Source organism: Solanum tuberosum, unplaced genomic scaffold, assembly GCF_000226075.1.
Source record: "Solanum tuberosum cultivar DM 1-3 516 R44 unplaced genomic scaffold, SolTub_3.0 scf00083, whole genome shotgun sequence".
In the NCBI taxonomy this organism is placed as follows: Eukaryota; Viridiplantae; Streptophyta; class Magnoliopsida; order Solanales; family Solanaceae; genus Solanum; species Solanum tuberosum.
In genome coordinates, this window is record NW_006239015.1 from 265936 (window position 1) to 291411 (window position 25476).

The 25476-nt window shown below is 32.1% G+C and overlaps 2 protein-coding genes across 3 annotated transcripts; both read right to left on the reverse strand.

Moving 5' to 3' along the window:
• Positions 1–4992: 4992 nt before the first annotated feature.
• LOC102586480 (protein SMG7L) lies at positions 4993–11111 on the reverse strand. Of its 2 annotated transcripts, none has more exons than XM_015308653.1 (6): positions 10985–11111; positions 9809–9936; positions 9125–9718; positions 8833–8955; positions 8460–8671; positions 4993–7315 (listed from the first exon to the last, which is right to left on the reverse strand). In XM_015308653.1, the coding sequence occupies exons 2-6, from the start codon at positions 9869–9871 to the stop codon at positions 5344–5346; spliced, it is 2964 nt and encodes a 987-aa protein (XP_015164139.1). In that variant the 5' UTR covers positions 9872–9936; positions 10985–11111; the 3' UTR covers positions 4993–5343. The 2 variants fall into 2 exon arrangements, with proteins under 2 accessions (XP_015164139.1, XP_006347023.1); XM_006346961.2 differs by having other exon boundaries at positions 9809–9934; positions 10975–11111.
• A 9051-nt stretch (positions 11112–20162) lies between these two features.
• LOC102586813 (VQ motif-containing protein 4-like) lies at positions 20163–21461 on the reverse strand. The gene has a single exon (XM_006346962.2). The coding sequence runs from the start codon at positions 21259–21261 to the stop codon at positions 20473–20475; it is 789 nt and encodes a 262-aa protein (XP_006347024.1). The 5' UTR covers positions 21262–21461; the 3' UTR covers positions 20163–20472.
• Positions 21462–25476: the final 4015 nt, after the last annotated feature.

Here is a 25476-nt window from a genome sequence, read left to right on the forward strand (position 1 = left end):
GGTAAAAATATTAAAACAAATGTGGGTGAAAAGGACAAATAAAAAAGACATAAATATAAGACTTCAAATGATATTAGTTGTTATACTATGTGGGCTTAAAAAAGAGAAAGCCGCCGGTAAATCTATAATTAAATGGATCAAATAATTTTAATTTTTATTACTACTTAATTGGTATTTGAAGAGTCTTTGTTATAAATATTTTTTTATTAATGAAATATTTATTTGTAACAAATTAAGTATTTTACTTTTATAAGAAAATAATTAATTTAAATTTGGGAAAAAGGCCAAAAAGGGGGGGGGGGGGGGGAAGATAAATACAAATGAAGATCATAGAAATAGAAATGTGTCACATTACCTTAACTGTGTTTTTTTTATTATATATATATTCATTAAGAAACACAATAAGTATCATAAGTTCATTTAAATTTGGGGGTTATGAGGAGTTATAGAGATTATGAAAATATAAGTTATGAAGATAAAAAGATATAAACTATGAGATTTTATATATACATATATATATATATATATATATGAAAAACGAGACCTAGTTTAAGAAAGAAAAATTAATGAAATTAATTTTAAGAAATGACAAGGTTAAAGTTCTAATTAAGTTTGTAGGATCAGATTCTCCTTTTATTTATTTAGTAGGAGAAAATGAAAAGGTAACAAAAGACATTTAAAATATGATAAATAATAAATTACAATAAAAATATTTTGGGTTGATTAAGCCAGAATCGTTACTTGAGTTTTAATTTGTACCAAAGATTTATGAGGAATCAAGATTGATCATCATCATTTATTTCTGCTACATGGTCTAAATTTATAGTATGAAGCATTTTATTGATTTATTATTAAGTTAATTATGTAGAGAAATGTAAAAAAAAAGGAATTTTAAAAAAAACAATTTCATCGTGCTTTCTCTTGTTCTTTTTTTAAAGTGAAATAACACCATTTTGTATATTTTTACTTTTTGTGAAAATATTAAATAACAACAACAACAATAGTAATAGCAAAGTTAATTTAGTAAAATTGGCTAATTGAGCTTTTTACTATGTTGGTTAATTAGTAGAGTTCCATATTACTCTTTTATGGTGAATAAAAGGAAATCATGCCTTTTATCAAAAAAAAAAAATGTTCAAGATGAAACAAAATAAAAGAGGATAGAATAATATTAATTGAAATCAAAATAATACAACAATGAATCTTCAAAATGTTTGGAAATCATTTAAACTTTTATACTACAACGACAATTTGTCTTCATGAATCTTCCAAGATAATCAAGCCTCCTCCTTTATTTTGCTGAACTTGTACCAAATAATGTGAACATCCCTTTGCCTCTGTGATGAATCTTTGAAGAATATATTTATGATCTTCATCAAAGTAAATGTCATATCATGATATTATCTTTTCTATGTCTTCTTATTTGATTATTAAATACATGATTGATGAATAAAAAGATGAAGAAAAGAAAATTTAAAAGAAGAAAAAAATCTATACTAATAAAAACAAAGAATGAAAAAATCAAAATGAACATTTAACATCTTCATAGATGATTGGTATTTACAGATTGGGTAATCCATAAAATAGTTAAAAGGGAGTTGAAAAGACATGTTATTTAAGTGAAGAATGTAAAAGGATGAAGGTTTTTTGTAACTCATTACATATAATTACAATAGTAAATATGATTGAATTTTTTAATTAATAAACAAATTATTTAATGAAAAGAATGAAGAAAAAAGGCCAAAAAAAGAAGAAAAAAAATAAATAGAAATGAAGGTTATAGAGAGGTGTCACATCACCTTGTCATGATTCTCCTTTATATATATACTAGTGAAATTGTCCACGCTTCGCGCGGCTATAAAAAATATTTATAAGATATAGTGTGTAATATTTATCTCAGGTTAGTATCGAATATATAAGATGATATTGATATTTTTACATCTTTTTAAGTGACAACTATTCATAAGTATATAGTTGAGCAAAGCATTATTGTGATGAATTAAATGGAATAAGAGGTCATATTTTAAAATAACAATATACTATATTATGTTGAAAATATTTTTGTATGTTTAAATTTCCTCTTTCTTTTGTAGGAGTACAAATTCTCTATAACATTAATAAATATAAGAATTTCAGAAGGACTTAAAAAAAAGGATTATTGAAAGGAGATTAATAAAATCAACAAATTAAAAATAATTAAGTCGTAAAGAAATTTATATTTATTCATTCGAATTGATTATGTAAATTAATTGGTCATATGATATTATCTTATTTTAAATTATGTGAGATTTTTTCGTCTACCAAGAATTAATTTGACTCATCTTTGAAATTCAATTGAATTTAAATTAATATAATATTCTAAAATTAGGCAATAAATATATATACGGGTGCAATATTTAGTCCATATTAATAAATTTTTATGAATTCATTCATATTCTTAATTACACTACACTTAATATAATTGTCAAATAATTATTTTTTTAACCCAAATTTCGCTTAAATTAGAAGATCAATTCCTTCCCTTTTCTTCTCCTACCATTCTAAGAATTTTTTAAGTAATATGTTTTTCCATTTGACCAATTTGTCATTTATTCTACATTAATTTCGAGAAATTTAATATGAAATAAATCAAGACTATAAATGGAACAAATTAAATGAATCATTAACTATAAATTAAACTTCAATTTCAATCCTATAATATGAAATTTTCCTTTTATATAGAACAAACTATATGAACTATTAACTACAAATTAAACTTAAATTTCAATCATACTATATGAAATTTTTTCTTTCCTTTCTTTTTCTTGACAATTTCCTTTTCTTTTCCAAACTCCTCTCTATTTCTTTTCATTTTCATTTTCTCCCATTACTGTCGTCTCTATATATCATTACTTACTTCTAGTCTATAATTTATTACTATAATTTTACTTTATCTCCTTCTAATTATATGAAAAAACTTCCATACTCAATTTTTCTCTCTAAATTATTCATCATTTTCTCTACAATGAAGAATGATAAAGAAGATGGAAAGGAAAAAAAAAAACACTACATTCATACAAGAGTTTATGCTTACAAAAATATGTCAAATTATTTGTGACTTCAAGATACGTTAGACACCATTGATCGTCTAGTCATGCTTCCGATCGTCATCACGATAAAAAAAACTCTCCGATCAACCTCTTCACCAATAGTATATGTGTAACATTCAACAAATGATCTGTTTCATGCCTAAATGACTGAGGTTTTGTGTCTTGAATGGTAATAAACAAATGATCTGTTTCTTGCCCAAATGACTGATGTTTTGTGTTTTGAATAGTAATAAGTGTGTGGATAATCTAATTGGATTAGAGGAGCATCAAATAGTAGCAATATTGATATTTGAAATTACATAGTTGTCTTTGACTCATGTTTAGGCCATGATTCTCCAATCTGATAGTTTGTATGTTTGTTTATATAGTATTCAAAAGTTATTGGTAAAAAAACTTTTCAAATTCTATAATTAAGTGATGAATAAATCCTCTTAAATTTTGTAATGAAGTGATTCATATACAAAAATGTAACTGATGCTGGGTTGGTTTTGAAACGTTTTGGATGGGCTGGGTTTTAGAGGTTGTGGGCTGATGTTGAGTAAATAACTCATATTTATTGTGACCTTTTAGACGTTTTGGGCTGCTGCTGAGTAATGAATTACTCCTATTTAGTGTGATCTCTTCTTTTATTTCATTGATTATTATTTTTTGTAGGAAAAAACTCAGATTTTATTTTTTTATTAAAAAGATAAAATAGATAATTGCAAATGCTGGCCATTGGAGGCTGCCGCATCATCGATTCTAGATTCAGCTTTATATAGACTTATAGATTTATAGATATAGATTAGATATACTTCACTACTATATATATTAATATTATTATTACTTATATTTTTAAAATATTATGTATCGTACCACTAATTAAGAGTTTTCTACGTATCTAACACTTAAATGCATGTATTTTTGTCACCAGATACACAAAAATAGGGAGAAAGGTGAGCGAGATTGAGGAGGGAGGCGAGCAAGATTCACATGTATCCCAGATACATGTGAATCACACTAGATACATGTATCTAGGATACTAGATACATGTGAGAGTGGCGAGCAAGATGGGAGAAAAACAAGCGAGGTTAGTTATGTATCCCAGATATATGTGAATCCACTTGGATACAATATATTTAGAACAAATTACACCTAATTTGACCATATGTGTTTGAGATACATGTATTTAAATGTATCTGGAGGCACCAAAATCTAATAAGATACATAATACTGCAAACTAGTGTATATAACTTATAAGTAACTAGCTCCTAAACTAGTAGGATTTGTATATGTTCCTTTTATTTTTTTTCAAAATTTATTTTGCATTAGAAAGTGGCTGAACGTTTAATATTTTGGCCAAGTGGCTCGTATGTGTAAGTACCAAATATTTCTGACAATTTAGGTTTAGCAAAAAGTTCAGTATTTTAAAAGGCACAAGCGTGAGACTACGAGGCGTTTTGCTTGATGCAAAGCAAAGTGTAAAGGTAAATGTAATAAAAAGGATGAAATCTTTAATGCGGTCGATTTAATATGAATCTTTAATTTTTAACATTTTATAAATTAATATAATAAAAAGGATGAAATTATACAAATCAAGTAAATGTAGATGTACATAGAACTACTTCATCTTAAAACATTAATCAAAATCAACAATCAATTAAAAAATATCCAAAACTCTCTCATAAAAATCTCGCCCATGCCTAACCATACGACCAAACTAGTGGGACTTGCACTACTTTAGCCCCCACAGATCTTCCTTGAGCTTAATGCCGGAGCCAAGAATTCTAGTAAAGTATGCCATATTAATCTCAAGGGGATTCAATATATATATATATATAAAAGATACGTAGCTCCGACACTACCTTGAACCAATACGACAACTTAACAGAAATGAGTTAAATTTTCTATTACAAAGTCAGTATGCTCAACAAACAACATACCCATTATAATCCAACAACAACCGTCTATATGCTCATGTTCTACAATTCTTTGCTATAAACATTCACTGCAGATGACTTTTAAAAAACAAAACAACTTTACAAAATGAGAAAAGTGCATTCATCTTCAACAATTCTACAAGTTAAAGATTCTAGATAACACTTTCTCAGTTCACAACCAATTAAATGCATACATTTCTATATTTCATCCATCTAAATTGGTACACATTTCACACTTAGAAAGTTTGTGATGCCGCAATTCATGTATTTATACGTTGAGAATTAAGGCAATGCAGGTGGAAAAATGCCTGATAGATAATGAGTATTCATAGAGCTTAGTTTCCCATAAAATTAGGACCTTTATATTGAGACTCTGGTGGTATTTGCCGTTCTCTCTCTTTGAGATAGTTAAGAAGTGTTGGCTGCTCCTGTCTAAAGTCCATTCCAGTGCCACATACATACGGGGATGCTCTTTGGTAACCAAGAAAATGTTTATCGATTATTTGTTCTTCTGCACCATAGGCAAGAGGAGGACTTGGATGCAACTGCGGGCTCTCCAAGTACACCATGGGACTAGAAGCCAAGTGATTTCCCCATTGATCTAAGACATCAAACCTGGTAAGATTGGTCGCGTTCAGGTTTCCATAGGTTGCTGGTGCGTTTGAGTGAACAGGCCATACCAGATTGCTGACTCGCTCGAAGTTTTGACTATTTCTGTAGTGATACAGCCATTCAGATGAACTCATTCCAAGTAATGGTGGGTACCCCTCAACAAAGCGTGGAGCACCTGCAACAAAATCAAGTGGTCCACGAACTGTAGATGGACTTGAGTATCCCCCCACTGGTGATGCACCAAGAATACCGTCCCCTTCCTTGGTCCCAAATGCACTCTTGTTAGGGAAAACTGATGAGTTTCCCTTAAACCAAGATGCATCTTCCGGTAACAGTGGAGCTGAGGGGACTGGAGTGACATACGGAGGAGGAGTATCATGAATAGCTGCAGAAACTGGCATGGAACGAACGTTGTGATCTCTAGTTTCATTCAAGGAGAGACCAGATAAAGATTCAGAAGCTAGTTCATCAATTGGGCTTAACTGCTGCCTATTTAATTCCCTTAGTCCCTTCTCATTTCTTGGACTTTCCTTCTCAAGGACCCAAGCATTCAGAGATGGAGGTCCAGCAGGGAAAGCTGCAGATTGCTTGAGCGGCTTGTTGTACCTCAAGTTTGTACTTTCTGGACGGAAACTGAAAATATCATTCTGTGGATTGCTTTGCTCAGAAATCAACGATGTGGCACGGCGCAAGGATTCATCAGAAGCCGCAGTTCCATTGATAACATTGATGGAGAATTGATCACATGAAGTGCCTGATGTATATATTGGTTCTGAGTTATGTCTAGTGATGGGCTTGAAAAGAATGACTTCTTCCTCATCTGTGGTAACGGATTGGCTGCTGAGACAAGGATGATCTTGACTCTCTCCGTTTTCCATTGCCATTCCACAATTATTTTGATAGGTCTCTTTTAGCGGAAGAGTCGAAACAGATTCAGCTACTCCTGGCTTTCCCCTATCTGCTAATTCTGAGTCCATGATGTGGAATCTTTTGTCTGTTTTATCATAAGAGATCCATTTTCTTGAGTGACTGGATCTGTGAGCCAGTTTAGATGCTGCACGAAAGATACGCTGTGAACGACACACACTCTTACTACTGAAATTATCAATGCATTCCAAATGGCTCGTGAAGTCCAAAGACTTGTGAGCATGGGCCATGGGATGAAACCCCTTCAGTTCATGGTCTTCCCAAAGAGCAGTACTTTCTAGAGCAAGTTCATTCTCACAAGGATCAAGCCGGTTCAGAAGATCAGCTAAAGCACCAAAAAAGTAAGATATAGCACTCTGGACCTTTTCATCTCTTGCGTGTGCTTCTGCTCTATCAAGTATGTTAACTAACCACTCTACAAACACACAAACGGTGGGTAAAAGGGGGCAAGTTTGTGTGCTATTTCTTGTTGCAGCTTTCTCAACGAGGCGACCAGCACAAATAAAAGTAGCAGCTACTGCCAGCTCTGTCAATGCAGATTGCTGCTTGTTATCTTTCTTTGGATCCAAGCCATCCCCACTCTCAGTCAGGCTATGGAAGATAAAGATGAAAACAGAGACAAGTTGAAGAGCACGATAAGGGCCTCTTCTCAATGGATCCATTAACTGGTAAGACTCGAGAGAAGCCTTTAATTCATCATCATCCATTACCACCAGGCCTTCCAATTGTCGCACAGTAGATGCAACAGTAGATTGAAAGTCTTCCAAGCTGCATTAAAGAAACAGCTGAAGTCTTAAGAGTTTCTAACACTAATGATTGACATCATTTAAAACTATGTGAAGGAAGCCACTAGCTTATCAAGATCTAAAAGCACCAACTTATAACCAGAACAAAGTTAAAGTTAGTAGTAAAGGAAGAAAAAAAATATTCAAAGGCAAATTTTGGGTGAAGAAGGGTTTAATGTGAGAAATCAAAAGGACAAGCCTAGCTGAGAGAATTAATTCAAAAGGCATGCATTTAACCAGCCTAGAGTCAAATCAATCAAACAAATTAGTTTCAACTGCAGTGTTTCACTAGAAACAAGGGAGTTGAGATGCTGCATTACTTTTCCTGATATCATTGATTCAGATATAAAGAAAGCAGTTACTTAAAGAGGGGAGCAGCCTCATCAGCTTGTGTTACATAAAGCATGATATCCATAGAGGTAAATACAAAACCAATATTTTCACCTTTTGTTTGGTATGGGAGTGTTTCAGAATACCACTCAAAATAGCAAAAAGAAACTAAAAAAAAGATTTTTAAAAGGAGAGAAAAATAAAAAGTTCACAAATTGCACATGAAGCTACAAAGGACAAGAGAATTGATCCCAGCTACTCAAAAGGAGTACCAGGGGTCAGGGGAGACCTATTTAATCTGCACCTGGTATCAGCAAACCACAAATAGCTGAGGTTACCAGTGAAAATAATCTTCCATCACACAAATACAACTAGAAAACAGCACATCAGTGTAATCCTTATATATGCTTTCAATTTAACAAAAGCAAGCAAATTTGTCGATGAACTAATGCTAACCTTGGTTTCCAGTTTTTAATGCCTACAGTGCAATGTTGCACATCAGTGTAATCCTTATATATGCTTTCAATTTAACAAAAGCAAGCAAATTTGTCGATGCACTAATGCTAACCTTGGTTTCCAGTTTTTAATGCCTACAGTGCAATGTTTATACTTGGAAATTACTGTTGAAAACATACACATTTTTAAGTTGATTAAATCAAGCAGAGCTAGTTAACTTCCCCCATAAAGAACTAAAGCAACTACAGGGCGAAAAGGGATTAAGTGAAAAACAATAGATGATACATGAGAACTATCTCAAATGACTATTTGATTAACTCGAACGTGTAAATGATGTGTACCTGGAGTACACGAGAAAGAAACTCATCAATCTGACAAACAGAAGCCATATATCAGATTTTCCAGAGGTAACAGTTTCAGCGGCTTCTGGCATATTCTTGTTTAAGGAACCACTGGTTGTGCGATTTATAGCATCCATGGAACACCACACTGAAGGTTTTAGCAAATCAAGGCAAGCTCCACTAGAATATGAATGCAAAATAGATGACCTATTCTGCAGATTCACAAGAAACAATGAAAACTTGTTTTAGTCCCGTAGACTCAGAAGGGATCACAGCAGATGGGGAAAAAATTCATAAGGGAAATAATACACTTCAAGTCTCTTTTGCTCAAGAAAAGAAGAATGAAGACTAAGAGAAAATCTTTTGACATCACCTCTTCAAAGAGTAGCATAAGATTGTTCCAGGCATCAGGGAATGGTTCCTTAACAGCTAAACTTCTGACGCAATGGTATAAGGCAAGGAAAGGGTCACCAGTGTATGTTGCCAATAGTGCTAGCTGCAGATGAAATAACTTAATAAGAGCCTCAAAGCGGATTTTGTCTCAACTTTGATGCAGGAAACAAGAACCGACAATCTTGTATCTTTAAAGGTTGTAAAAGATGAAAGAGAAAACATATAGAAATACAAGGTGTCCACAATCCAACAAATTTAACCATAGAATCAACCTGATTATGAGGATTTCCACTGTCTGGCCATATCCTAGATGCCTCAAAGTAGTATGTGGCTGCTAAAGACCACTTAAATGCATCCGGTTTCTTGCAAAGTTCACCATATCTGGCCAGGTCTCCCAGACAAATTAGAAAACGGTGGCATGCATATTGGCATTGAGGTAGCTTCATGGGTACAAGAGGAAGTGACATGCTACCATTCTTACAGAGTAACAGTTCCCTGGGGAGCCCACAACTTTGTCTGAGTTTTTTAGTTAACTCCTGATAGAACTCAGTAGCTTCAGACAGAAATGACTTGAGCCCTTCCATATGATTGTCAATCTCTCGGGCAGCACTTGAATCACCTTCGTGTGTTTCAATTTTCTTTTTCTCAGCATTAGCCTGCCGAATCCTTTTACGGAACTCATCAATGTGTTTATAGTGAAGTTTCCACAGAGAGAATTCAACTTCCTGAAGCCCCACTACTTCATAATTATTTACAATAATATTCTCATAGCTGGCACGGGCTTTGTGGTACAATTCTTGGACATCTTTGTGTAACAGGCCTTTAGAGTAGATTGATGTTAACAGTTGCTTTTCTGTATTGGCAATCTGCCATATGGATGAGAAAAGTAAGCAAATTTTCCATCACAAGAAGCATAAAAGGAGAGTAAAATATTCGAAACAGATTCAATAAGTCACCTCAATAAAAGTATTCAATTTTTCCTTCTGATCATTAAATGCTGCAGCTGAATCAGCGTCCATGACTGCTAAAAATAAACCTCAGTACCAATCAATATCTCATTGATGACACCAACAAAAGTGTACCTACATAAGCGATCAAGTACCTCTTTAGCAAATGCACCAGCAACCGAAAGAAAGTAAAGAGAATTTTGTACGAACTACGACAAGAAAATCTATTAACTTCCAATGTTCTAGCTTTGATCTTAGGATGCTAACCTCTCCTTTAGGCTTTAACTAGTTCCACAGCAACATCACATCCATTTTTTAACTTGTGGAATTTTGAAAAGTTTATTCATAGGTCAGTCAACTCAACTATTATTCAACACCCATAAATATCAAGGACATTTAAAAGAAAGCAAAAATGGGTCAATATCCAACTTGATAGCCTTGAATTAGTGAATACTAGATTATCACAAAGGGAATTTCTTGCACAACCTCAGTTCATCAAACCAAAAACATATCTTTTCTAATGACTTTTTTACGACAAAAAATACATCTTACATATCCATTTAACTTAACAATAAAAATGATCCCCAAAAGCCAGTAGCCATAACTCCACAAATTCAATACAAAAAAAAAAACAAAAAAACTATTCAAGATGTTTTCCCTTGTGCCCTATAAAATTCCAAAAAGGACCAGTTTGAAGCACAAAGTCAACCAAAACCTAAAACTGATAAAGACTTCCAGATGACTTTCTGACTCCATATACCTTAAGCAACACAAAGGAATAGAAAACTGATAATCAACTTCCCACAAAGAAATTAACAGTGATCACACCACCATAAATGAATACAACTAAGCTAGAAAATGATCCATTCAATTAACAGTTACATCCATACCAGTTCTCTACAGAATTATCTTCTTAAAGCATAAATACAATCTCTAGAACAAAAAATACACACACAAAAAAAACTTGATTTTAAAATCTTGAAAGAAGAAAAAAGGAAATTGGGAATAGAGTGATGAACAGAGAGTACCTTTAGTAACTTGAAATTAAAAATAAAAATAAAAAATAAAAAAAATCTAGACAAATAGTCAAGCAAACAAGAATCAAACAAAGGCATAAATAAAGCTACTACTTTTGATACAAAAAGTCAAAAACATGAAAGAAAAAACTACAATACCTCAAGAATTCAAGAAACTTGGAATTCAGAGCAGAAGATAGAAGATGCAGCAAATCGATTAAGTGGGTAAGAACAAAGAAGTACTTTTGATGAGCAGAGAGAGAGAGAGAGAGAGAGAGAGAGAGAGAGAGAGAGAGAGAGAGAGAGAGAGAGAGAGAGAGAGAGAGAGAGAGAGAGAGAGAGAGAGAGAGAGAGAGAGAGAGAGAGAGAGAGAGAGAGAGAGAGAGAGAGAGAGAGAGAGAGAGAGAGAGAGAGAGAGAGAGAGAGAGAGAGAGAGAGAGAGAGAGAGAGAGAGAGAGAGAGAGAGAGAGAGAGAGAGAGAGAGAGAGAGAGAGAGGGAGATGGGAGAAAGGGAGGGAACAGTAGGACAGGGGAAGAAAGAAGTGAAACAACAGAATTTTTGGCCAACTGTTGTTGTATTAGTTGTGTGAAATAGACAAAACAAAAAAGGTGGCTGTGTATTAATGAGTAGAGTGAAATGAATAAAATGTCCTTTGTTCTCTCATACTATATGTTTCTGTTTTTTTTTTCCTCTTCCTTTTTCATGATGATCTAATTTGGATAATCTTTTACCAAGATTTTAACTTAAAAGATTTCACAGAATTACGACTAGTTCAGTTGATTGATTACTTAACATTTTACATTATTAATGAGGATTCGTATTCATATCTTGTAATTCACCAACTCTCAATTGAAAATATAAATAATTTTTTTTATATAATTTTCAATCAACTGTATTAATTATCAGATTACACTCTTGAATACTATATATTTGAACCAATTTATATACACCTCAATATATTACCTCCCATCAGCTTCTTTTACCATACATATATTTCTCTATTCAAATGGAGTTATTATAAATCAGAGCCATCATATATCATAAGGATGAATAGAAACTCTTTTCTCCTAATCACATATTTTATGTTCGAGATTTGGCATAAATAAAATCAATATTGATTCTAACATTGAAGTAAATTTAAATTAATCAGAGTTTGAATATGAATATCAAATAGCAAATGAGAAGAAAAAGGTGGAGTCATATTCATTATTCATTTTCTATTTGTTTTTAGTTTTCTGACCAAGTAACTCCATAATATCCCTTATAATCCAAGCTAAAATCCATTAAACTAAGCTAGATTCAGTTCTTTTATTATATAACATCCCAGTTTATGAATTATTCAATTTGTTCCCTCAATATATTAATATTAGTTAAGTTGCATAGACAAGTCATGAAGCTACTTGTCCTTTTTCTAATCATTAATTACTAGAAGAAGTTTTCTAAAATATAAACTGTATGTTAAAGCTGGTGGGTTGGTAGGATGTTGTCTTAACTTTTTTATAGAGCTAAAATAATCTTAATTATTTATCATGGATAAAGAAGCTTGCTTGCTTTATAGCCATTTTACTTATCAATATGACATCTTTGGTTAACTAGAAAACCTTCATGGCTCTAGATATTTACATTAAAATTACTAACATAGATTTCTTGGCAAAAAGCCAATGTAATTTTGACAGCAGAAGCAACCAACTCATGAGAATATATAATTTGAAGAAATACATATAGTCAAAGATAAAATGGCCTACTAATGGTCTAGATAGTTGGTGTTAGGTTCATGTCTTGGTCCACATTTGGATATATATATACAACATTAATTTTTGTACAGGATAAAGTGTGGGCTTGCCAAGTGGAGTCATCATATTAGACTCCTCTACCCCACTTAGACATTTTGATTTGGGCTTAATTCAATCATGCTCCTATAAATATATTTGCCCTAAAAGAGAAAAACAGTTAACTAATTACCTTTACCATGTGCATAGGATAATACTTTGTATGTGAGTAGTTATGATATTCTATCAACACGAGTATTGAGTTTGTGGTGTAGTAATGAGAATATTTCACTTTTAATTAGAGGTTTTGGGTTCAATTTTTGAGTGTGGATAAATCCCTATCAAAAGCATCAACCGTAAAATAAATCTAATAATGTGTAGTTTGAATTTAATCGAATTTTAATGCGAATATCGAATATATTGGAAACCATTTTTTTTATGCTATTGTAATATATTATTATGGTGGGTTGTGGGGACATGAGATGTCACAACTTGATGAGGACCTTATGTTCAAGAACATTAAAGAAAGAATAAAAAAGGACAAAGTTTTGAGCATGCCACATGTCAAAGATACTTGACACATCTTTCATTTGATAAACATGATTTACCAAAGTCCCCTTGTCTAATCAAAAGGTTAGAACTCTAGAAGTTGTGCATTATCAAACAACAGAATTTTGGTTCCTTTTTGTCACCATTATAAATATCTATTATTTTAATTTATACCTGAATTCTTTCTAATCTAATTACCAATTATCCTTAGAAAATCTCAAGAAAGACTAAAGGAATTGCATGTCAACTCTTTTTTACTACTCAAGATCGACTTAATATCAAAACGGCTGCATGCACTCCGGTTTTTTTTAAATGATTTAATTTTACATGTAGTTCATAATTAAAATCGTTGATGTCTATCCTTTAGGATGGTCCAATGATTGAGGCTTTAGACTTTTATGTTGAAAGTCTCAAGTTCCAAAACCTCTTACCAACAAAAGAAAGAATTTGCCTTCTGGATCGAGCTCCCAGTGCGGGTTACCTCTCCTGAGAAGTAGTAGTAGTAGCATTGCTATTTACTAGAAGCTAATTAGAACTTAGAACTATTGAATTCTTATGCATGGGCTTTCCAGATCATGGGCCTGTTGACAAGTCCAAATTCATTCCAGGGCTTGAGTTTACATCTCATATTATTTCCAAGCCCAATTTGACAAAAAAAAATTATGAGACTTGATCAAATTGTGCATCTCAAATATTGTTTTAGTCGCTGGACTGCCACCTAGGAAAATTCGTTGGAGTGACCGATGAAAATTCGTTGGATCTGAATTCGTAGCCATAGACAAACTTGTTTTTAGTTTTATGCCTATTTTAGAAAAGATGTTCATCTTTACTCGTAAAAAAATTATAGATCATTTTCTTCTATTCATTTTGTAAGTGGCGATAAAAGATCATTTCCTCGAATAATTCGAATTGATTACCTTATTAACATGAAGAGGCAAAGCCTTATAGGACCACATAGAATAGAAATATTAAACTCACTCCTCTTTATTTTTCAGGAAGATAAATGAAATGAAAAGGTGAGTGAGTTTGACTTGATAAATTGATGGATTTCCATATACATTTTTTGGGTCTAATACAGGGGCGTAGCTACATACAACACCCTTCGTCGGGAAATTATACCGTATATACAAGTAAAATAATATACAAAGTGGTTAAATAACATATTCTAAACACCCTTAACACAATAAGATGTTGTAGCCTAGTGGTTTAAAGTTTCTTGAAAGAGCCAAGCCTTTAAGCGTTTGAAAGTTCAAATCTCTCTAGCAGCAGCTTTAAGCCTCTTTTTTAATTACGTACTTTTTTTAAAAAAAATTCATGTATATTACAAAGTTTAATTTTTTAAAATTTCTAGCACTCTTTCATCTTTTTCGTCTTCTTTTCAAAAAAATTCATGTATATTACATACTTTTTTTCAAAAAATTTCATGTATATTACGTATTTTAATTTTTAAAATTTCTAGCACTCTTTCATCTTTTTCGTCTTCTTTTCAAAAAAATTCATGTATATTACATACTTTTTTCAAAAAATTTCATGTATATTACGTATTTTAATTTTAAAATTTCTAGTGCACTCATTCATCCAAAAGAAAAAATGTACTCATGTACAATTTCTGGACACCCTTCATAAAATTTCTGGCTACGCCACTGGTCTAATATGCCAAATAAAGGCCCAAAGTGAAGTACGTACAGCATGGACCGTGATATTATCTCCAGGTTTGGATTGAACTTATCTGCTGTCCCTACATATATATGAATAATTTTAGATAATTCCTTCATACCGAGCATATCCTATCGAAAATTTTGATTCCTCATCTGAAACAACAACAATAACATACATAGTGAAATCCGTAGGATCTGGGGATGATAGATTATATACACAGACCTTACCACTACCTCGTGGAGGTAAAGATATTGTTTCCAAAAGAACATCGGCTCTCGATTTGTATTTTTGATCTGGATTCCACAATAATGCACTGCACACCCATATACTACACTTCTTTCTTCTTCTTTTTTTTTTCAAGAGCTATTCTTTTTATAGTATATTTTTTTCAACAACTATTCTCATCTGTCTGTTTCTACTTTTTTGTTTTTGTTTTCTGACAACTATTTACATCTAGTGCAATCTAAGTTGACTCTCCAGAAGTGTGATTGTCACTTGTTAATGTCCACTAGATTCATGTGATTCACGGTACAGGTTACATAAATTGACTTATTTACAAACGTAAATTTGGTAACAAATAATTTTATTTTAATATCGACTCTATATTGTCTACAACCTTCTCAGTTCTCACTATGAGTTTCATTCTTTGTCTAAATTTATGTACATTAAAGTATTTAGTTAAAAGCTCGATTTAATACTACCTCCGGTCCATATTATATGATGTTTTTAATTTTTATATTTAGCCCAAAATAAGTATATTTTACATAATTAAAGAAGGTAGGAATTTATTTATTTTTCAAATTTAATCTTAGCTTGACAAGTGAGTTTCTACCTAACAAAAAAAATCATATTAAATAAGTTCTAAGGTAATTTAGTGTGAGAAAAACATTGATGCATTAAATCATGGACGAACGCTGCTACTAGAAACAGAACTTGTTTTCATAGATAATTTTTTATCTATTTTTCATCGAATCAGCTCACTTTAAAAAGTATATGGTGAGAAACAGATTCTTCCTATTTTCTATGTTAAAACACTACTATTTTTTTTCCATTAATTCAATAAAAATATTTATCGAATTTAAAATCAATCAAAATATCTGTTGAATTAGTCACTGATAATTATTTTTGAGTGGAAACTTTCAATAGGGAAATAATGTTCTTTCTAATAGTAGAGAAGTACGTGCACAACAGCTTTGAATATTTGTGTTTTAAAATTTTGGTTTTGTCGACTTTTTAGTTCTTAATAAAAAATCACTTCAAATGCTGCACGGCTTTGAATTCAGAATTCAGACTGAAGTTGTCAAATTTTGGATAATTTTTAAACGAAAAAATATCTCTACCACTTTCTAAAGGGAAAAATAATATCCTGTGGGGGGTGGGGGTCCACAAGCTGCCTTATGACTCATCATACAGGCAAATTGAATTAATTAATTAGCTTATTATCTTTGAATTAACTTAGAGCTAATAATAATTAATTATTGCAACTTGCAAGCAAAGAATTCCCACATTTTTCTCCAAACGTTGAAAATAACAGAACTAACTAATCTGTTTGACGTATCAATCAGATGAAGAAAAAGGGAAACAAAAAGGTTGCAACTATATACTGATACGTATATGAATAACCAAAAGCGGATTCAGGGTATACGTGCACCCATTAACTTTGGAAAAAATCATATATATATATATATATATATAACTAATAAAGCGCCATGAAAAGCATTGAAGGAGACTTGGTACTGCTCAAAGCAACCTTCCACGCGAAGTTCAAACTTTCGTGACCATATATGTTACTATTACTAATTAAAAGGTAATAAGAGAAAAGGATAACAAGTAATCGTATCTATAATGGAAGTAAGGGGTAAGAATATACTTTGAAAAATAATAATATATAACCTTCTTATTATATTGAAGAAAGTAGAAAAAAGTATTTGCTTTTTTAATTTCTTCATTTGACAATATCAACAAACAAATAATTAGCTAACTTTGAATAAGTTTCTCATTTGGTGTATTTCTTTTCTGAAGTATCACGCAACAAATAAATAATTAAAGGATAAAAGAGTGACATCTTTCTTTTTGCACTTTTTGAAAGTATTTGCTCCTACGAAAATTGTAAAATTTGGAGTAGATAATTATTGGACCAACGACAATATGTATGGCTGGAATAATGTCCCTTTTGTTCGAAAGCAAATATTAATGAAAATATCTTTCGATTTTAAAACTACGTTTTTTGTTATATGATTTGAGAAATTTTATAACAATCATATTTTACCCATATATACATTACATATAAAAGTTGGGGAAAACTTTTTCATATTTGAGATTTTGTAAATTAACTTATACATGAGCATATTGACACTTGGATATTATTATCAGCACCATAAGTTGTTTAACTTTGCGCTGCTAATCTCTACCGTCACTTTCATACCACACTTTTTAAAAAAAGAAGAAGATTTTCTATCATACCGAAAGATAAGACAACACACTAGTGAAATCGCACAACAACATACTGGAAGATAAAAGGAAAATATAAATTGAACAGACACTTATTTTATGAAAAGAAAAATAATTATACTAATATCACTCGACGATAAGTTTAAAGTGTTCATAAAGGACATTTACTTATTTTCTTTGATTTCGTAAAGGCTAGGTGGAAAGCAATTATCCTAGATAGTATGTCCGAATGTGGATTTAAAATCATGACTTCATTTCACGTGTTCAAACGCAAGCTTTAGTGACTAAAAAATATTTTTTAATAAGAGAGAGTTGCTCAAGTGGTACTATTGTATGCAACATATTTCTACATTTCTACAACGACTTCACTCATTACGTCAAAGCTTCCCGAAAATATTAAATCTCGGCAACAAATAACAAGGTTTGCAAAATAATCCAACACTTACATTAGGTCACTATCTAACCAAGCTTACAAATACCTCGACTAATTCATCGAGTACTTGTTACTTCAACTACTAGGAATCAAGTAATTTTGTCAGAGCACCGCGTTATCTTTTCTTCCTTACCCAATTCGAAGTGTACATCTTAACCTAAGGTAAAAAGTCATCACATAGAGCACACAATTTCAAAGTTGATCAAACACAGGAAAGTAGAAATAGTAAAACTTCAACGCCGTACTAAAGATTGAGCCGAACTTAATGTAAGGTTCAAAAACGTGAAGATGAATTGCGTCAACACAACTGAATATAGCGACAATTGACAGGGACTCTACCATCGCCATGTCTTACTAAAGTCAAAAATGTCATGCTACAATATACATTTTTTTTTCTATTTTCCAAAACAAGCTATCATTTTTATTAAAAACTTAAGACTAAAGAATTAAACTAATATAAGATGAGAAATAGTCAACAATGACGGATTAAAATGTAATCAATCATTTAGCAACAAAACAAACTAATGAGAAATGATTGGCAAAACCAAAGGGTGACAAAAACAGTGCACATGTAGTTCTCTCAAATTTTGTATTCAATGACTCACCAACTTAGGATACTAAATCATAATACCCACATAGACCAAGAAACAAGCAAACAAAAGAAAAAACAATCCCTTCCCCACCTCAAAGAAAAAAAAAACACCATGGTTTCTAGATTTGCTTTCTCCCTAACTTTCAGCTCACTTTCCCCCTCTTTCCTCTCATAATGACAAGTCCCACTCCCACTTTCTCATGTCTCTATTCATTGAGTAACCTACCCTTTTTTGACCACCAAAAAAGGAGACTCAAGGATAAACAAGAGAGCAATTCAAAGTAAGCATTAAAAGTGGTTCTTGACTTAGGATACTCAGCTGAATAATTATACACTTTCTTTATGGTTTTAGACTTCATTTTGGTGGACCCTATTTCCTTTTTTTTCCTTGGAACACTACTTTTGTTGAAAAAATCATGTGGTTGATACTGTTTGCCCTTTATCAATACCTGTAATCTATAACTACATATTTGACTATATTTATTGCAATTCATTCTCAGAATTCAATATCTAACTTCTTCATACCAACAAATTGTAATTATTGTCCAAGACTTGTCTTCACTAAAAACAATTTAGAAATTAATACTAACATCTTTCTCAATCAAATTAGTGGTGACTGGTTGACCTTCAAGAAATATACAGGGGAACAATGGAGAAACAAGCACTAATCTTCAATCACTCGTATCAAATTATCTGTCATGATTCTCTTTTAATAAGGAGGGACTTGTAATTATTTTACCCTCATTGGTATTTGAACAATTCTAAGTTTGTACTCTTCAAAAACAATAAACTACCAAGTCTTAAAATGAGAAAATAATTATTTTTGTGTTGAACTTCTAAAACGACAAATAATTTGACACAATTATGGATCACGACAACTAATTTGTGATAGAAGGAGTACTATTTAGCAAATATGGATCATGTAGGAAACAGTACTAAAATGACAGACAGAACCACTTCCGAATCAAGCAGTTGGAGAGTGAAGGTTTTTTAAGTTATTGGTGAGCTGCAAATAGTTCACAGTACTATTGCCTTAAGCATTATTTTACCCTTAAAATACATCAGTGAAATCTTTTTAGGTAAAACAGAACTTTCTACAAATTTTCTACTCCTATTATTTACTTGTTTAAGCTTTTTTTTGGTTCTTTTTTACCACTAGAAACAGCTCCAAAGGCTGGAAAGGCTTGATGGATAATTTTTACTCTTGAACATCTCAAAGTAAATAACTTGATCCAAAGAGACTAAAGTTTGAATTTTTTTACACCCTACTTTAGTTAAGAGCAAAAGAGTTCATACCTTTTATATTTTCTTTTTTTTTTTCAACATAAAAGATGTCAATGCACTACCTTGTTTTGAAAGAAAAGCTCTTTTCTTTTCACTTTAGATATCCAATCTCTGAAATATTATGGTCCGACTAATTTAAGTTCGTGCTAGATAAATTCATCTTTTTTTATAACAAGGAAAACTTGCAGCCGCTACTTTTTGGGTGCGCACAGGGTAGAACCCTGCTCCTATGCAATAGCTTGCAAATCACATAAGAGAGGTAACCTGCACTAGGCAAGCCTGATCTGACGAGCACGACCAAGAAGGCAGAGGTAAAAAGGTGATCAAATAACCAAATGCTTACAAAAGAAGCATGTACACTAACATATGCCCTTTTATTTGTCATTTTAAGACTATTGTTATCATGGAGAACGAAAGAGTGAAGATTCCTTGCCCATTCCTCTACTCTTCCCCTCGACAGCTAGGCCCCTTTGCTAATCCTCAGTATCCCCATTGATAGCACCTTCTCTCCTTATTGTTCACTCATGTGAACTCCCAAAGAAGAAAATTTTAGTAATTAATGGCTAAAAGTTGCACTTGAAGTATACTAATTTAATAGGTCTTCCACCAAAAGAATTATGATGGCCTCCTGATTATACAGAATACAGAACAGAGATAACTTGAATACAGAGGATTATACTATAGTATTACAAAAAAAGAAGGGAAGATAAAAAAAATTTACAGTGTAAGAAGCAAATCTTGCTGCCATTTCATGTTTTTTTTGGCTCATTTTCGTCAATTGTCCAATACAAATATCAAATATGTAGTAGTAATATAACAACATCTGGCTTCCAGATCATATTCTATGTGGGTTATATATGAAAATCATACATGAGATGAAGCTCAAAAAGGGACCAAAAATGAAAAAAGAAAAGCACATTTAAGAATCAGAAGAACCTGAAACTCTAGGGGAAGTCACCGGAAACAAGGGCAAAAGGCGGGGCTCCGATTCCCTCGGAGTACTCGCCGGCGATGGATGCAAAAAGAATCCTTTTGTGGCGATTGCTTTCTCTTCTGCCTCCAAATCCAAATTCTCGGTACTTGCAGCACTGTGAGGCGACCGGTTAAACGGGTCGGGTATGAGAGGGGTTACCGGGCTAAGCGCCAGCGCCGGAAAATCGAGAATGCTCGGGGACAAAATCTCTGGCGTCGCAGTTCTCGGAGAACCCAAAAACCCAGCAGAGAAAAGGGATTTATTCACAACCCCAGGACCCAATGGGCTAATTTTGAAATTCTTCATGCTGTTCCTTCTCTCATACAGCTTTGAACTTGATTTCTCCTTCTTAGTTCCAGTTTTAATTGGAGGGATCGGATTCCTAACGGGCTCAGTACGGCCCGAATTAGCACCAACCTTGGCCGTTTCAGAGGACCCAGTAAGCATTTGAACTACCTGTTTGAAAGAGGAAGCGTCAGCTTGAACGAAGGTAGTCGGGTACGGGTTGTTGGGTTCGGATCTGGTGATGGGTAGTGGTGGTGGTGGTGTAGGTGTTGGGGTAGTGGGTGGTGTTGGGTGGCGGCGGTGGTGGTGATGAAGACCATTGTTGTGGTGGTGGTGGTGGTGGTTAGAATTGCTGCTATTGCTACAGCTTGAACTGTTGGAGCTATGGCTATCTGGTGATGAAATAAGACATGGGCTGTGAAATTCCTGAGGTTTTGGTAAGGTTTCCATTGATGGGTCTGTTTCTAGAGAGAGAATAAATCTAGCTGAAATAAGGTGAACTTAATAAGAGAAGCTTGACAACAGGGGCATAGTGGGTAGGGGGTATGAGGGGTGTGGGGTAGGAAAGAGTTGAAAAAATGAGAGAGATCAGAGCAGATGTAAGTTTGGCATTTTTGCATCACTTTGTTACTTTCTTTAGTTTGGTAAGAAATGTTTTATAGCGAAAAAGGAGACTCTTTAAAATACGGAGGAGTAAATAACACATAAATTAATTGATGATAAAATAATTTTTAAATTATATACATGCGAATAATAAACCGACATGGATGCCGGCGACTTCTTTAGTGGGGTGGCACCGGCCGTTTTGAGTAGTGGTACACGGCGGTGGTGGTGAAAGTCCAACTATTGGAAGCTAGAACAAAGGAGAGAAATAAAAAATTGTAGTATGAATTAAAGTTTCAATGTTTGCCATTGACTTAAAAGGGACCTACTTGAAATTGAAAGCTGACTATAGTCATAAAAATATGTGAGGTGGGTCCCTATTGTTTGTTTTATTAATAATTTTTTTGTTTTTATATGGTCTTTGGCTTTGGGGGAAGTGGTGCACTAATCAAGGTTAGAATCAAGGCTTGATAATAATTTTAATATTAACTGTTGATTCTTTCTTTGATTGATCCAAGTTATATGTAAACTAATCCAAATTAGCCTTGTGTTTGGAGTTCTTAATACCAAATCCCAACTCACAAGCATGAGCTAGGCTTATTGAGTTTTCTAATGGCATTTCCACAAAATTTGACAAAAAATATCTTGAAACAATTGCTCTCTTGTCTATCCTAGACTAGAATCTACTTTTAAATATATATATATATATATATATTTTATTTTATTTTTTAAAAAGCAGTTGCCCTGTCCACTTTTACTTATTTAAGTTAAAATAAACATTTATCATTTACTTTTTAGTTTATTCATATTATTAATTATAACTATTTCTCAAAATATAAAGCTATTACACCCAAATGATGTTATAATACAGTATCATTTTATTTATTGCTCCTTAAAATATGTGTTAAATTAATAGTAGACAATAAAAATGCATAAAGGGAGTATTGCATAATATCAATTTTTGTTTAATTTATTTTTTGCTTCTATGACATATTTTTTTTTAAAGTGACTTTCTAGTCTTTTAAATAAATCTAAATAAGAGGTTTTTTCTTTAAAATCAAGAAGGTGCTTGTGGAATCTTTTTCTAAAATTATCTACACTGATAAATGATTTAACAAATTTCTAAAAAAGGTCTTTGAGGAGAGATACCTGGTCTTTATGTAAAATATTTTTTATAATTATATCATCAATTAACTTTCTTAATAAGCATGTTAAACCTTTGAAAATCATTTTTAATAGGACCGGAGGAAGTAACGTTCTATTAATTGAAAAAAATGGTATATTTAGAAAATGAACAATTAATCTTTTTTGTTATTCTAAAAGATCAAATATTTTGAAATAATTCACTCTAGTAAATTTATAATATTTAAAAAGGAGGTGGTATTTTTCAATTTCAACTAAATGTTATCCAAATGTCTATGTTTCCTTCTCATTAATGACTAGGGATTGAAGACGAAGATGGGGTAACTTGCTTTTTGTTTTCATCGATAATTCTTCATTTGAGTAAAAACTAAAAATACCAATTGTTCTGTGGAATAAGTCTTAATAATAGTAAACATAAACGTCTTGTCAGAAGGTATTTGGATTGATTTAAAAGTTAGTCAAACATATTTTTAATTTAGTTTTTTATTTTTAAAAGTGTTGGCAAAAATAAAAATAACCTAAAATAAGTTAGAAAGTGTTTGGAAAACCAAAAGTAAGTCTCCCTCCTTTTTATTTTTTAACTTAAAAGTTATTTCAGTTTGACTTTTAATTTTTGACATAAAAGCTATTTGTTAAGTCAATTCAAACGGTTCTCACTTTTCAAATGATATAAAGAAAAATCGAATGTTATGTAACTTCCCTTTTTTCGTCTTTTCACAAGGTTTTAATTAAAAAGAAAGAAACAGACAATATTTAACTAGTATTGTTTCGATTATATATCATGAGGTTCATATGAACAAGGGAACACGATAATCGTTTTAGGCATAAACAACCTGAGCTTGATCAAATTTGATAGTAGTTCGTTTTTCAAGTATTATTTATACTCTCAATGAGTGAAGAATATTTCATTTATTGTTAATGAGAGGACTCAAATCATTCAAGTATGTTGTTTATGGAATACCCTTATTAGGAACTATTTTACTTTCAATTTGATTTTTTTTTTATGCAAATCCAAAATTTTATCGAACTCAAACAACAATTAATAAACAACAGTGGAAACAAAAAATAACATAGTCTATGTTCAAATTTATTAAAATGATCATAGTCATGTAGGGACAGATTTTTTTAAAAAAATTAGTAAATAAATGTGGCAAAGACTTCTTAGGATTAATAAATTGTAGTTAGAAAATTGTAATGCATAAAACATATTTAAAGAAATCCAAATTCACCATTAGAGATGCTACCACTATTTACTATAATCTCTTAATGGACATTTGATGTATTACCAGTCAACTTGACATATATACACATTTAATTATTAACCAGTAGCTTTCTAGACTAACTTTCTAAAACACGTTTTAGCAAGTTGGCCATATTTTTGTTGACTCATTTGCATCTTGTTATAAGGTTTTGTCATATGTAACAAATTGCCTAATTTCCCATATGAAAATAACTGCTCATACATTCATACGTACTGTACATTATAATTATAGGATTAATTAGCTTACCTCATCAGCTAATACTTTAGTATATATTTCTATAAAAGAGACATTTTTTTTCTACTGTAATACGTGAAAAATAAAAGTCTTCATTTTGCTACCGGCTCATTAAAAAAAGAAAAAATTCACCTACTTTAATTTACGCAAATTAAAATGTGCTTTAACTTATTTCACACCTAACTAAAAGGTCAATATATAAATCCATATTTTCATCCTCTAGTTACCGTTGCTGCATTAAATTACAATAATGTATACTAACTATATAGTACACAATAATGCTGCATTCATCCTCAAGGTTTTCACAAAAGTCACTCGATATTTTTGTACGTGAACAAGTCCTTTTTTTTTCGATCTTTTTACTATGGTCATTTATTACAATATATTTATATTATATTATTAGTAGTAGGTAACATTCATCATCTCTAGAACATTGGAAATTATTGTCGTTGCAATGACTCCATCTACCACTAACCACATAATATTCATTCTCTCTCGGGAATCGTTTATTATCTGATAAATATGAAATTATAATTTCAAAGTTATGAGTTTATTTCATGTTTGGTAGGAATTTTGATTATGAGATTAGCAATCCTTCAATTGTTCTCACTATAATTGTGGTTATTTTTTTTCTCACACTTCATGTGGATAACATTTCCGGATTTTCGTCCCCATAATAAACATAAAAAATGACATATTTGTCTTCTCCAAAACTCTTCGTTCAAAGCCCTTAAGAGAGTCAAGGTTAAAATTGGGAATAAAAGTTTGTTCCGATTTACCTAATTTATGACACATACATATTTTATAGGGAAAAACGACAAGTATACCCCCGAACTATCATAAATGGTATGCAAATACTCTCCGTCATACTTTTGGGACATTGGTGCCCCTGCCGTCCAAAAACTAGAGCATATATACCCTTTATACTAACGGACATACACGTGTCATAATCTCATCCACCGACCCGACATTTATTAAATATCGGATCGACGAATAAGATTGCGCCACGTGTCCCTATTTAGTCTTCCATTAGAGTGAAGAGGAGATGTGCAAATGGCCCATTAAGGAGGCTAAGAGATTGGCAGTGGCGAGGTTAAGGAGAGGTAGAAGTTGTTCAGAAGTATTGGTGGGAGGTAATTAGACGAGAAATGATGCACCTTCAGTTTATCAAGGACATAAGCCTAGATAATTAGGAGTTGTGAAGGTTGAAGAATATGATAAAAAGTTAGTATATATATAGTAGAGTGTTATATTGGTGCATTCCAGTAGCATTATATACTAATCTCATTGTTTCTTGCTTTTTAGTTTCTGTTTATTATCCGTTGTTCTTTTTTCACTTATCACAATGTATTTTGTTTCAATTATCACATTATTTTGATGTTATGTTGTTACTGATTCGTTTTCTATATGTTCTGTAATAATT

What these genes read in the sequence shown, in the direction of transcription:
- LOC102586480 (XM_015308653.1), bottom strand. Translation starts at nt 9,871, where the DNA reads ATGGACGCTGATTCAGCTGCAGCATTTAATGATCAGAAGGAAAAATTG. An exon ending in GTGGAAATCCTCATAATCAG is followed by an intron (nt 8,956 to 9,124) that starts GTTGATTCTATG and finishes TTTCATCTGCAG; the next exon opens with CTAGCACTATTGGCAACATA. An exon ending in TTCTTTCTCGTGTACTCCAG is followed by an intron (nt 7,316 to 8,459) that starts GTACACATCATT and finishes TCTTTAATGCAG; the next exon opens with CTTGGAAGACTTTCAATCTA.
- LOC102586813 (XM_006346962.2), bottom strand. Translation starts at nt 21,261, where the DNA reads ATGGAAACCTTACCAAAACCTCAGGAATTTCACAGCCCATGTCTTATT.